Raw genomic sequence first — 13,739 nt, 5'->3', positions numbered from 1 at the left:
TAAACGTAGGGCCTGCATCTCAGGTCAGGTGCAAACACTTGTACACTCATTGAGCTTATGCTCTCAGTAGGCTGGACCCAAATCACCTTCTGTCCAGATGCCATATAAACTACATTTTCATGTTCATTTTAAGACAGTGCTGCGGCCAAGAGAAACAACCGCTGCCCTCAACCAGCCCCCAAACACTCATCCTAACCACCACATTACCATCTTCCCTGTGCCAGCATAAGCATTTGAATTGAATCTGAGACCTTGTTTAAGTTAAAACTAACTTTTTTTTTGGCCAGAGTAGGTTTGACGTGGACCAGATCCCTGCTCCAGCTCACGATGTTGCTGTGCAAACACTTGTGCAAGGAGAGGAAGCAGCAAGATGTGTAGGAAGGGCAAGCCTACTTCTTTTGGAGGCAATGCTGGTCTCTGTCAAATCACTGAATGTGACCAAACACATCCTTATTTCTTCTTCACGTCCTTATCCTTCTTCTTCTTCACTTAAGACATTTGTATTCAATTAAATGTAATTTTGTAATACTGTTTTGTACATTTTAATTAAATCCCATTTTTTCATGTAAATAGAGCACGACTCAGAAATTAAAATGAACAAGTAAGATTTGTCAGTTATAAACTAAGCCAGCAAAAATTCAAAACACGAAAGAATTGTTTTTCAGGTTTTCTTACGATACCTAAAAAGAAATAATTAATTCAGTGTAAAGCTTTCAGCTGTTCACAAATCAAATTGTTTTATTTAACCCAACCAACGAGAAGAGAGCTTTCTTTAGGAAAATCATGTACAAAATGTATTTTGAAAGGTAAAAAAATCAGTTCATCTGTTTTGATGCAAACTATTTGAACCCTCGCTTTTCCTTTTCTGTATCTTATCTCGCTGTTGGACTTAAACACACCTCCTCCATATACATTCCCTCTTCTGCATTTTTAACCGTGTTTAGAAGCAAAGCAAAGGAGTGAGAGAGGATGTAGTCTGTAACATGCATTTCTAGGGCCGTCCAAAGTTTTCTGCATTTCCACTTCTACCCCTGTACCTGGGTAAAAGCTCACGCTGGAACCGGGCAATGCTGCATCGTCAGCTAGAGGAAACAACTGGGTTTGAGCACGACCTCGCTCCCTGCAAATGTTCCAGGAACATGCAGCATTTTACACTGCGAGAAGCGACTTTCCTTTCACACCTTGCATTTCTGCCACTGGTGGAAGTACCAGTTCTCAGGGATCCCTTGAACGGTGACTCACATTGATATAAACATGATATGGAAAGGGATTTCCTCCCTGGCTTCCTCCGTGCTGGCGCTGAGGCTGGCCTGGCAGAGCAGCAGCGTAACTTGTCCATGTAACAACCTGCTGGTTGTTCCTGGCTGAGGGCTGGACAGCAACGGGCTCGATCTGCAAACGATCAGCACCAAAGCCAGGCCCAAACCAAGAGGTGCCCCGCTCAAAGGGGAACGGAAAAACCAGAACGGGGTTAAGGAGACAGCCCAGACCCTGGCAGGCCGCGGGCACCCGGGGCACAGCAAGCGGCTGGAGTTGATGGCACCCCCCAAGGCAGTGCCCTCCACAGGCACTGCCCTCTGGGGCTACCGCCACTGCCCCCCTAGCGCCCCACCTGCCCTGCGGCGGGCGGGCAGCGGCAGCGCGGCCCCCGGGGGGCGGTTCCGGGCGGTGCGGGGCGGGAGGGCGCCATGAGGCTGAGGCGCAGGCTCCGCCGGCGACACCGCCGCTGCCCCAAAATGGCGGAGGCGGAGGGGTGAGAGGACACCAGAGGGGCCCGCGGGCCGGCCCGGCCCTTCTCCTTCGGCCTCCCGCCCCTCCGCGCCGCGACGAGGCGTTAGAGGCCCCGCCGCCGCCCGGCCGCGGCGGAGGGAAGGGGCGGGGGGACGGGACGGGATGGCCCGGCCGTGAGGGAAGGGGCTGGGCGGGCGCCAAGGGGCGAGCTGCCGGCGCCACTCACCTGCCGGTAACAGAGGCGGAAAGGCCGCAGGTAGAGGGAGGAGGTGCAGGGTTTGAGCGCCAGCTCCTCGATGGCCTCCATCCCTGCTGGGGGCAGCGGCCGCCGGGAGGTGGAGGGGGAGGAAGAGAAGGAGGAGGAGGAAGGGGAGAGGCGCGCGCAGCCGCTGGCGGCCGGGCCGGCCGGACGCAGCCGGGCAGGGGCCGGGCCGGGCGCGGTGCGGTCCCGGGGCGCGCAGGGCCCGCGGCGGTGCCCGCGGCCGCGCGGGCGGCGGCCGGTTGCAGCGCAGTGCCGGGCTCCCGGCGCGGTGCAGAGCCCGGCGGCTCCCGCCCTGGCAGTCGTCCCGCAGAGCGGTGACAGGACGGGGCTGCGGCGCCCTCCCGCCCCTTTCCCTCGGTGAAGAGCCGAAATGCTGCGTTTCACCCCCAAAACGGGGACGCGGCAGCGGCACGCAGAGCCCTTGTCGCTTTTACTCTGCAAACCCGGCTGTTGGCGATGCCGTTTGCTCAGAAGGTTGGGGGATATCCTCCGGGGGTCAGTTATTTCCACACGTTGCAGCAAAATTCATGGGGGACTCCTGCACTAAACAGAAACCGGGGCCCCTTCTCCCGTGATGTAATCGATGTGCTGAATTTTGCCGCAGGTCGCCCCGATCCTGGATGTACATCATTTTTTTCAGGAAGAGGACCCTGCTGTTAAAAGCAGGCTCTTTTTATGTCTGCGTGTGTGGTGTTTTCGTGTCAAAGTGAGTTGTATGGTGTGGAGAATGCAGGTACGAATACAGATTCATCGGTAACCTGCAATGCGTCATTCGGTGCTTAAACTTTCCTTCCTCCTCAGCGTGAGCTTCCAGTCATGGCCACGCACCCAGGCCATGAGAGAAGAATAAATGCGGCTTCATTAGACTCATCTGGCTGTTTTCAGCGGCAAAGTTACAAAATAATTACCCTCTCTCCTTTTACTTTTTTTTTTTTTTTTTTTTTTTAAACAAATCACTATTAAACGATTGCCTGATTTTCATAGGAGTTTGAGCATCGTTATCCAGTGTTAGGTTAGATTCCCCTTGGTGCTTTAATATTCCTGATAATGATTTTTTAGATTCATGGGCAACAGAGTTCACAATTTGTCTCGGTCATTATCTCTGGTCTGTGTTCATTTTCTATAGAGATGTTCCAGTGTACACCTAATTTATTTGCTATATAAATCAAGTTATTTTGTCAATACATCAGCTGCACTGAGAATAATATAAAGTTTCTTGTGTCCATTTTTTTTTCTTCTAATTTACTTCCACTGCATCACTAAGAGAATTTATTACCCTGTCATGCGGTAGTAAGAATCTTAGCAGTAAGGCTAAAAAGAACAGATCCAGCAATTACAAAACTCACTAAGAAGTAAATGAGGCAGCACTTACACTGCAGGACACTTACCTTCAGTTCTGATAACACAAATGACCAAAAAAATGTTTAGTGGGACTGAAAAGTGTTCTTTTAGACATATATTTGCAAAGCTATCATAACAAATAGGCAACTAAATGTATTTTATTAGCTGACTCTGAAAATATTTGTGTAACTCTGTTTGCATCATTGGATGTGTCTGTATATTTCTGTTTTTTCTGAATTATCTTGAGGTCATTCAGAGCTCCTGGGAACTTTAGCTATATTTTTCTATTAAATTATTTCAGTCTTACAAGTCCAATTTAAGTATAAACACAGTTTCCATGCACAGCAAGTTTACAGTATCTCTGTTTGCTTATGTTAAAAGTTACCGGCTACCCAGGTCAGTGCAGCCAGTCAGATTGCCCTCTTCAATAAACATTCTTACACCACTCTAAGGTTTTGAGTGTGTGTGTGTTTTGGGGAACATGTCATAGCGTGTGATGGATTGCTTATTCCATTCTTAGTCTTAGGTGGGAAGCTTTTGGGGCTGTGATGTCTTACAGACGAGATCACGCTAATGTACCTGGAACAGCTGAATGCAGTATCGCAGGAAAACACATTTCAAGGTGCTCTAGTGTTAGGACTGCAATTGAAAGTAGAAGAGTTCTTTATTGGAAAATGTTCCTTGTGACTCTGTTACCTGAACTAAGGATTTAACAGGCTGAGATTGAGGAGCTGTCTTAGTGTTACCGTTTTACAGGTGAAATCTGAGTGAGAAAATAAAAAATGTCCTGCGTAGCGGGACTAGCACTGAGCAACTGGACCTGAATTTTGTTACAATTTTTCATTACACCCTAGATATCCCCTGCAGCAAGTGGCTTTGTCTTTGCTAGTCCAGGAACACTCCTGTAAAGGAAAAGCCCCTCAGCTCCCACTTATTCCCCTTCGTTACTGTCCATTGGAATAACTCAGGATGGGTGAGATGCACTCCTGCTTTCCTGTTCCCTTGAAGTACTTTTTGTAATTTGCCTGTGCTGAGTGGCACGGTCACTGACTAGGCTCTAACTGCACCAGCTTTACAGCAAGAAGTATGAGAGGATGCAATGCAGAGATGCTACTCAGCAGCTGGGCTTGGATGGGAGAGCTCTGGTCACGTGTGAAGTCCCACCAGGGCAGATGTGCCCATGTGCCCACCATGCGCTCACCACTTCTGCTGGCATAACTTGATTCCAAAGGACATGGAGAGACCAGGCCTGTTAGGTCAGACAGAGCACTGCTGCCTATGGATTAATAACTTCAGATAGCAATCAGCTTGCAGATCTCTGAACTACTCTGTTGTGTGTTAGTTGACATCTCTGTGTGTCTGCTCCTTTTTTAAAGCAGTGTTGGTGTTCCTCTAGAAACTTGTGAAAATAGACGTTCATAATTCCAAAGTGTTCAAGGACTGTGTTCCTGTCTATTAACTTCAGTGAGATCGTTCCAATACTTAAGTTTAAGCTTATGTTTAACTGCTTGCAAAATCTTTTGGTTTCGGTTAGCACTACTCCATAAAGTATCATTTACATTTCTACGATACTGTCCCTAGATTGTCAGTTCCCAAATTTACATCATGGATTACTCTGAACCATCACAGTTTCTTTGTGGAACGCTGTCTGTGTTTATTATTATGCTCCTGATTGAAATAGCTGCCGGTGATATGCTTCATTAAACCAACTGCCTTGTGCCATCACATCTGCCTTGTTAAGTCATATTGTTAATTTGACTCCCCAAAAACCAGGAAGGTGTCAGAATAGCAAGTTGCCTTTCACTACATTAAATACATTCTTTTATATTCCTTAGAAGTGGCTTCTATATTATATGTTGTTTTCTTGCCTTTTAAAATAACAGATAAGAGTGCTGTGAATGTTGTCATGAGTGGTTTTCTCATAGGTTCTTAAGTTTCCTGGAACTGCTGGTCTGTTATAAAATGCTGAAATCTAGATGTTTTGCCTGCGCAGGCTTTAATGGGTCAGAGAACGGTTTGTGTAACAGTGTGATAAACAACCTAATAAAAAAAGCAAAAAACATGAGTAAAAGTTTGTTTCTTTCCTGGAAAGAAAGATCGGCAGAGTAGGTCAACAGGCAGAAAGGAAAAAAGAGGTGTCCTGTCTGGAGCTGAAGAGTCTCAAGGGAAGATTCACTGGGATTTCTTATAAAAAATTTAATGTTAACATTAGTGTTAGAAAGGAATTCTTTCCGCAGGGTAACGTTCTTTGTTTAACAGTCTTTTTCCTTCAAAGCAGTGGTTGCTCTCTATTACTTTGTGAGTAACTTTTATTACCAGCAAAATATCCAAACAATTTTTTTTGTTGTTCTTTTAAAAAAATCCCCTTGAGCTTGAAGTTTCCGCCGACACAGTCCTTCCCTCCCCCTTGAACACAAGCACACACCACAGTCCTTGGGCACGTACTTTGCAGAGGGCCAGGTTGCATCCTCATTAGCAGTTTGCTTTATCGCTGTTTACTTTGGGACACAACGGGGAAGGTTTCCCGTGCAAACCTGGCACTACCACCCTTCTGCTCACCCTCTCGCCTCCGCCTGCATGCTGGGCTGTGGGTGTGCAGGGACTCGGGACAGTCCTTCGTCACCTGCCCCAGCCCCACTGTTTACTTGGGTAGGCACCCAGGAATGTCCCTTGCAGTAACTTCGCCCTTCCTGCTGGAGCTTAGCAAAGTGCCTGAGCTGCTGGGCTCATCCATCCACAGTTAGGGTTTTCCATAGTGATTTTTGTGTGTGCGCGTTTCTGCATGTGCTTTTAAATTCAGTCAATCCTTACCGGGCTTGCTTTGCTCTTTGACATGCCATTGCTCATGAACAAAAATCGTAAGTCCTGAGCCTTTCTTATCTCCAGAGGGCTCCTTATTACATTGGAGAGTATCATAACTTTCCTACATTTCTTTTCATATTTGTGAGTACCGTAGTTACTAAAATACTGCAAGTACCAAAGCCTCTGCAACTAGAGGCATGTTGAATTGCAATTCTCAGCTTTCATTCTGAAAAAATAATTTCTAGCCCTCATGGTTGCAGAAAAAAAAGCCAGGAAATGTAAACTATGGCAGACCTGTGGTGTGTGAGCTGTTAAGCACAGGTCCTGTGCCAAGACACTGCCATGTATATAGTAGAGAGGCTTTGACGTTGGGGTGACAGATAACCTGGATCCCCAGCTCTGGGCGGAAGAGCAGAGGCTGCTGAAGCCGAGGGGCACTGGCTGGTGCGGGATCGAGCTGTGTGCCTGGTTCAGCCCCATCCAGCAGCAGGTGGCTGGGATACCAGCAGAGCCATTGTCTTCTGCCTAGAAACTACTCCCAGAACTTCCTCCTCAGTTCCCCAGGCCATGGGCAGTTTTTGTTAAGGTCACATAAGGGTATCAGGAAGGTCAGACACCTTTGCTGTAAAGGATTAGTGAGATAGATGGATGAAGGTATCCAAAATCCCGTATCTTTGTAACTTCATGTTAGGAATCCTTATGGTTGGCAGCATGAAAGATTATCCTCTTCATGTGGGCCATCTTTGCATTGCCACAGAGACCTTAGTTTTGAGTGCCTTTCTGGGGATCAGATGCAGGTTCTTTCTGTAATGCAGTGGCTGTTGTGAAGTTTGCCTTCTAAAGTTTACCCCTTAGGCTCCTGCAGAAAAGCAAGCCTGAAGCTGCCAATATCTGGCTTTTAATTATTATTCAGTTCTGGGGTATAACCACCCTGGTTACATTCATGAAAGTCAGGAATTGTGCTTATGCAATTCTTCTGGCATTGTAAATAGAGCCTTAAAGAAACTTGTTTTTATTTTAGTAGTAAGATTTCTGAGATGACATTTTTATAAATAATTTACATTTGTATTACAAAATATAAAATTAGAGGTCCATACTGCAGTACATAACATTATGTTCCAACACTTTTATTCGCCATCAGTTGGTTCAGAGCTGCTTTAATCACATGAATAGCCTCAGTCTGAAGAACTCAGGGTAATTATTCATGTATGGGTTTGCAGAATTTGGTTCATAAGGACTGACAGCATGAGCAAGACAGGAATGGTGTGCGGTATTGCTGATGTGCATCACTCCAAGTTAGAGGGATATTTCATTTTGTTTTCCTCAGATGTTTTCATTAGCTTTTCCTTGTTTTCAGAAAACCAAACTGTGTCGCTTTTAATGAGAAAAGACTGGCTTGGTCTTTACTTTGCAAAGTCAAGTACTGTCTCATGGCTGTAGTAGAAAACTCACCTGTGTCTAGTACAATAGTGTGATGAACTTTAGCCGTCTGCCTTGTGAAATGAAAGGCTGATAAAAAGCTCTTTTTTCAGTGCATATCATCATTAAAATCCTTGAACTAAATATGGTGAGAAAAAAAATAATTTGAATATATTCGGTATAAATATAGATGTGGATATCATGACATGTAAAATTGATCTCTAAAAATAGTGGAGGAAAAAAATCTCTTTGACATAAATATGTAGCTAATATGTCAATTAGACAGTTCATAAGATATTCATAATATAATATGCCAAGTTGTAGTATGGTATAAAGTAGAGAGAGGGAGGTGAGAACATGGGAAGTAAATTCTGATTTCTAGTTTTTCAGCTGAGGGAAGAACAAACACACAGTCTGTAAAAAAATACGAAACAATATGCATGCAAAATTTGGATACCTTTAAATTATTTTAATTACTGTCCAACAAATGTTGCCTACAGCTAACAGAGTGAAAATGATTAGAGGGAAGACTTTGATTTTTCAATAACCTCCTCTCTAATGAGAGAAAAAAGAAAATGATAACGCCTTGTTGTTTGATTTACAGTACTATGTACAGATACAATCTGGGTCTCATTATGCTAGAAACTCTTCAAATACAGGTAGGAAAATGGTGTCTTTCCCCAAAGAGCTGCAAACTAATTCATACAAAGGAACAAACAAGACTAACGTACAGTAATAAGGAACAGATGAAAGAGAGTAAAGGAATAAGAAGAATCTAGTTTTGTTTGCCCCATATGTATGCAATAGAGCTGGAAAGAGAAAAGTATTTGATTTCTCAGGGAACCCTGATGTTCCAATAGTTCGAAATTGTCTGTAAAAAGGGCTGGAGCCCGAGTCATTGGATACTTGAATGTTGGCCATGGCTCTAGCCATGACCCTGGTATCTCTGAGCTCTCCAGTCACCAGGACACTGTGCTATGTCTGGTAGCCTGCCCTGGTCTGCAGGCATTATAAGCCCAAAGGTCCTTAATCTTTAGGCAGTTTGCCTGGCAAGATTTGTTGAAGCTGTGGGAGCTGGAAGCCCTGGTCCTCAGGAGACTACCAGCTGGGCTGCTCAGAAGCCAGGGCTGGCATAGCTCCAGTGGAAGCTTGCCTGTTTTCCGAAGGAATTTAATTGAATACTTGTCTGTATGAAATGTTTCTGTTTGGTAAATTGAGACATTCCAGAGGAAAAAAAAAAAAAAAGTCTTTTTTTTTTTTTTTCCACCAGATGTAGGGATCAGGTACCTGGCTTCTATTTTGACATATTTAAATATAAATATACGCGTATGTGATTTATGGGAGAGAAAGGTAAGGAGACACAACTGGCCATTTTCCTGCCTCTTCTTCATTAGACATACTATATTATTTTTGTATTTATTTGTATTGCAGCAGTGCTTAGGAATCCAGAATTTTATTATGCTTGTCAGTAACAAAACACAGAACAAAACAGCCAAAAAGCTTTTGTGAAATTCTTGTGGTTAGAAGTGAGTTGGAGGAGAGCTCTGAAGAAGGACAGGGTAAGCTCCCCACAACTTAGTTCAAAAGGGTGTTACTTTCCATCAAAGAGCGTGTGTGATTGAAGGACGGCATGGAGAATGGAGCCTGGGAGCACTACGGCTGGGCGGGATGTGGGCTGGAGATTTCAGTGTAGGACAGTTGAATTCGGGAAGAAATACAGGACTGGGACTGATTGACTTGAGATGATTTAGCAAGTAGCCTGCAAGCAGTTGAGCTGATCTGTTGTTGAGAGCTTCGCTGGAAAGTTGGAGATTGGGTCTTTAAAAGACTGGGTCTCCAAAAGAGGTTCTGAAAAATAAAATCTTGGGCATCTTACACTGGACTCTCAAAACTGTTGGCACTGACATTTCCTAACTTTTGAGTGCTTGACTTTGAAATTGAAACCTTGACATTTGGGCTTTTTTAATAAATATTCTGCATATTTAGACATTTTTAATTCTTTGATTATAGTTCAGCAAAAAAAACCCAGAACTCACAAAAATCAACCCTTCCCCCCCTTCCTATTTGTGAACCATCTTGCTGGATTTATTATTTTGCACTGTGTTCTTGGAGGCTGCAAAGAAGGTTTCCAGAGCATTTCAATTGGAGATTTGAACATTAGTATGCTCACAGTAAAACTGAGCCCAAGGATATCCAACCCTAATCTCTGTCGATCTCCTGGAGCAGCCTATTTTCATTTTACTTTTGCAGTGCTCCCTCGCTTAATGCGTCTTCCTTGCCTGCAGCCACTTCACTGGAAAGCCTGCAGAATGGACGAGGCAGATGTATTTACTGTTGATAGCTGTCAAGACCAAAAGAAAGACACTGTTTGTTTGGCTACCAGCTCGTGAGTAAGGATGTTGGACCTCAGCTGAAGAAGATGAACGAGGCATGGGACATTAGGACCTAAAGGCAGTTTGGGCTGTGTAAGGGGTATCACTGCTTTTAAACTGATAGGGAGCTATTCACTACATTGCTTTTTTTCTGAGACTAGATCCGAGATTCTCATAACTGAGCAGACTGCATGAAGAAAATTGCCCTTCTTCATCAAGATCAGCAATTATATATTGTTTTAACCATCATCCTCTACAATAACTACTACAGTTTTCTGCTTGGTATTTTAAAGATATACAATCCATGTATGCTAATATGTCTGCATGAGAGATTGTCATGACTTAGAGCCAGTCTTTGGCAGAAACAACAGAACAGACTCACAAACAGGTGTTTCTCATCACTAGATGCATAATGCTGTATGTATTCATTTTAGCCCAGTGAATTCCCTGATCATGTAAAGAGTGCAGTTCTCTCTGGAGATGCATTTGCTGGAGAAGTACCTAAGTACTTCCTTCACTGAGGCATCTTGCTTGGTACCTGGATAAATATCTCTAGGCAATCAGGTAAACCAACAGCACATAATCTCTCACTGCAAGGACAGCATTGCTGTTTTGTGTACATAACAATGGAAAATATATTTAGAGTGAATGTGGATGTCCTGCTCTTCATTCATGTGTGACCAAATTCTAATCTCTTTCAGTCTGCCATAAATCCAGAATAACCAACTGAAGTCAGTGCAGTTCCTGGGGATTTGTGCTACTGTAAATGAGAACAGAACGGAGAGTATTTTCTCCCTCTCTCTTGTAACAGTGAGAAGAAAAGCTGGAATGTCAGCCTGGCTATACTTTGCTTTGCTCACGTTGTCATAAAATGGACATAATTTAAAACTTTTTTTTTTTTTTTAATATTTGGAATATAACAGAAAGAGAGCCTTGATGGTTTTTTTATTTTACAGAAATATAAACACTAAAAGTCATTTTTCTTTTACACATGAGTTAGGAAGTATAATTTACTTGAAAGGACCCTATTATATACTCAGTACTGTATTTGTTTATCTAATTGAATAGAAGAGCATTTACTGCAGTTTCAAAGTTAAGGCAATAAACATTTGTCTTTGTATTGCAGCAGCTATGTTTGACAATTGGATTGGGCAACACCCATTTTAACTTGGGTTTATTTTATAGTATCGACGAAGCAAAACTCCAAGTACATTTTCACTCCCTTGCTTGCACTTTTGCCACAAGTTGGCAAAAGATGCTGAACGCCTTTCTTACAAGTTGCCTGTGTTACATCATCCTTGTTTCCAACACCACCGGGTCACCTCACAACTTTACATTTTGCTTCACAATACCCTGGATACATTCTGTGTGCAACAAGGCAGAGAGAAATGAGCAATAGGATTTAAAATGGACCTACATGTATGATTCCTGTTAAAATCAGGAGGAAAGCAGTGGAAAACAAACTGAACCTTTTTATTTTATGTGCCATGCTCACACCAAAACATCTGGCCATCCACTCTGCCTACTTCAAATCCAGGAACACCATGTTTATAGGAGCACTTAAAAAGCCTTTATTTTCACTGTCAGTTAGGTGATGCTGTTGCTATTCTTAGACATAAAAATATTTAAGATTGCTGTATTTTTTTTTTCTTACTCTATAAATGACATTCTGGATTGTGCTGTGTGTATCAAATAGCTACTGGGACATCCCTCCTAATCAGTTCCTTTCGGGAGCAGGATCATCGCGCTCGCTCCGAAGTTGCGCCAGTGCCTGCAGTGCGTGGGGACTACAGATGAGATCTTTATTACAGAAGCATGAGATCAATTCACCATTCTGGGCCATGTAGTAGGTGACTGAACTGACATTCCTGACCAAACGTCACATCATTTTTATCTTCCTGGGACAGCATTGCGCTTTGTCTCCTCAGTGAAAGAGCTATGTTCATTAGATACAGGAAGTCCTGCTAAACATCCATAACGTTCCATTAACAGCTGCTGGTAGATCTTTCAGTGCCCAATGATCAGGGGAGAGCCTGCAAGAGATTTGGTGCTTCTTTGCTGTGATTGTTTTCTTCAGCATGCTTCAGAATCTAAACTTCTGTATAAAAAAAAAAAAAAGGGCAGTTAATCCTTAAAGTTGCGAGGAAAACTTCTAAAACATGCACCAGATGGAAATCAATGTAGTAGTGTCTGTAAGCAGACAGATACGCTGAGAAGCAGTCTGAAGGCTGATACTATTTGGATTAAAGGAAAAAGAGCTGCAAAGCAGTCATGCAACTTAGATATCATCAACACAGTACAAGGAATCTGCAAGTCTGCAGTGAGCCCTGTCTCGTTTTACATCGTTGATAGGTTTGTTTTTGCCGGTGGCTCAAGGGAAACCCAATTTTCTCTCCTGTTGATTTGTGCTCCCTCTGTTTTGTATAGACAACTTTCATTACTTCCTTTGGCAGTGCACACGGATCACTGACTCAGTAACAGAGTTGACTGGAAAAAAAAGATTTCTAATCTATAGAAAATATATTTCTCCACTTGTTTTCTGCACTTCCCAAGCAGGGACAACAGACTGCTAAATGAAAACTCTTTTAAAAGCTCTGAGTGGAAGAAAAACATTTTCTTACAACAAGAAAAGAACATGACTAATGAATGATGAGATGTTTGATTTGAACTGTTTTCATCTAAATGAAACTCTTGTGTTGGAGTTGATAAACTTAGTGGCTGCTTTATGTGTAGTGATGTCGTCAGGAGTCTGTCCTGGGTGCCAGTGTCTGCCCCAGCTTGGGATCTGACACCTCTCTAAGGGTGAGATTTACAAGGATTTCTACAGATTATTTTCCAAAATAATCCACTGTTCATGTCACCAGGAGTGCTGCATGTCCAGCTCCAGTCCAATTTATGGGACAAACTCTCTGCTGACATAGTGTTTCTAGTTTTGGTAGAGGAAATTTAATCCTACAGCCTCCTGGATGTCACCTCTGAAATGGTAAAAAAAAACCCTCCCAAGATGGTTTACAGTGTTTGGGAGGAAAATTACATATTAAATTACATCTCGTACCATTGAATCCAGATGAATTTCCAATGTCAGCAGTGAACAGGGGATGTGGGTTCAGGGAGTTGGATATTCATGGGCCACAGAGGTGATGTGGGCCAAAAGCACATGAAAGCACCTTCACTCCTGGTTCCTCCAACACAGGAAAATGCCCATAACCATAGCAACCTTCCTGGGAGTTAGATCTCTGCCAAATGAATAGCACAGAGCTGGTAGCAACTGATGGCTAAAACAGGTAGGCAGCTGATATCAGTATGGACAGGGCCCACACAGGGACATGCCCTAAGAGATAGGGACAATCAAAGAAGTGCTCATCTGATGGATGTAGGTGTTTGCATGCAGCACTTTGCAACACATGTAGGTGCCTGGCAGTTCTAGGTTGTTGATGCTCTTAATAACGTACATGCAAGTCCATACATGGTGCCATTTGCTGTAATAATAGTAGTTGGTGAGCTAATAGAATAAACAAGGATTTTATGAAAATGAGGATGGATCAATTCATGGATGACTCTGGGACATGTTTATCACCAATCAACGCCCCCCTCAAGGTGTACAGTGTCCAGTGTATGTTTTGCCAGATATTACTGCAAGATCCTTACAATGGACCATTTATTTTTGTACGTTGGCTATATCGCACAGGTAGCCTGGGCCTCAAAAGCAGCTCCATGGTGTCAGTAATACCTGATGTATTCTCCAGTGCAGACAGGCAGAGGAGCATGTCCTAGCTTCTGCTCACAAAAAAAAATTGCAATATCTTTGTGTG

At 43.5% G+C, this 13,739-nt stretch overlaps 1 protein-coding gene across 1 annotated transcript in view; it reads right to left on the bottom strand.

Moving 5' to 3' along the window:
• Positions 1-2,113, bottom strand: part of NUDT14 (nudix hydrolase 14) — a 61,946-nt gene extending 59,833 nt beyond the window's left edge. The window contains exon 1 of the mRNA XM_074909333.1: positions 1,958-2,113. Within this exon, the coding sequence (XP_074765434.1) occupies positions 1,958-2,038 (81 nt within the window). The 5' untranslated portion in view covers positions 2,039-2,113. The remainder of the gene's footprint in view (positions 1-1,957) is intronic.
• Between the last annotated feature and the right edge of the window lie 11,626 nt (positions 2,114-13,739).

The sequence above is a fragment of the Athene noctua genome, chromosome 6, assembly GCF_965140245.1.
Source record: "Athene noctua chromosome 6, bAthNoc1.hap1.1, whole genome shotgun sequence".
Taxonomy (NCBI): Eukaryota; Metazoa; Chordata; class Aves; order Strigiformes; family Strigidae; genus Athene; species Athene noctua.
Note: the sequence above shows the minus strand (reverse complement) of the source record. Positions and strands in the feature narration are given on the sequence as shown.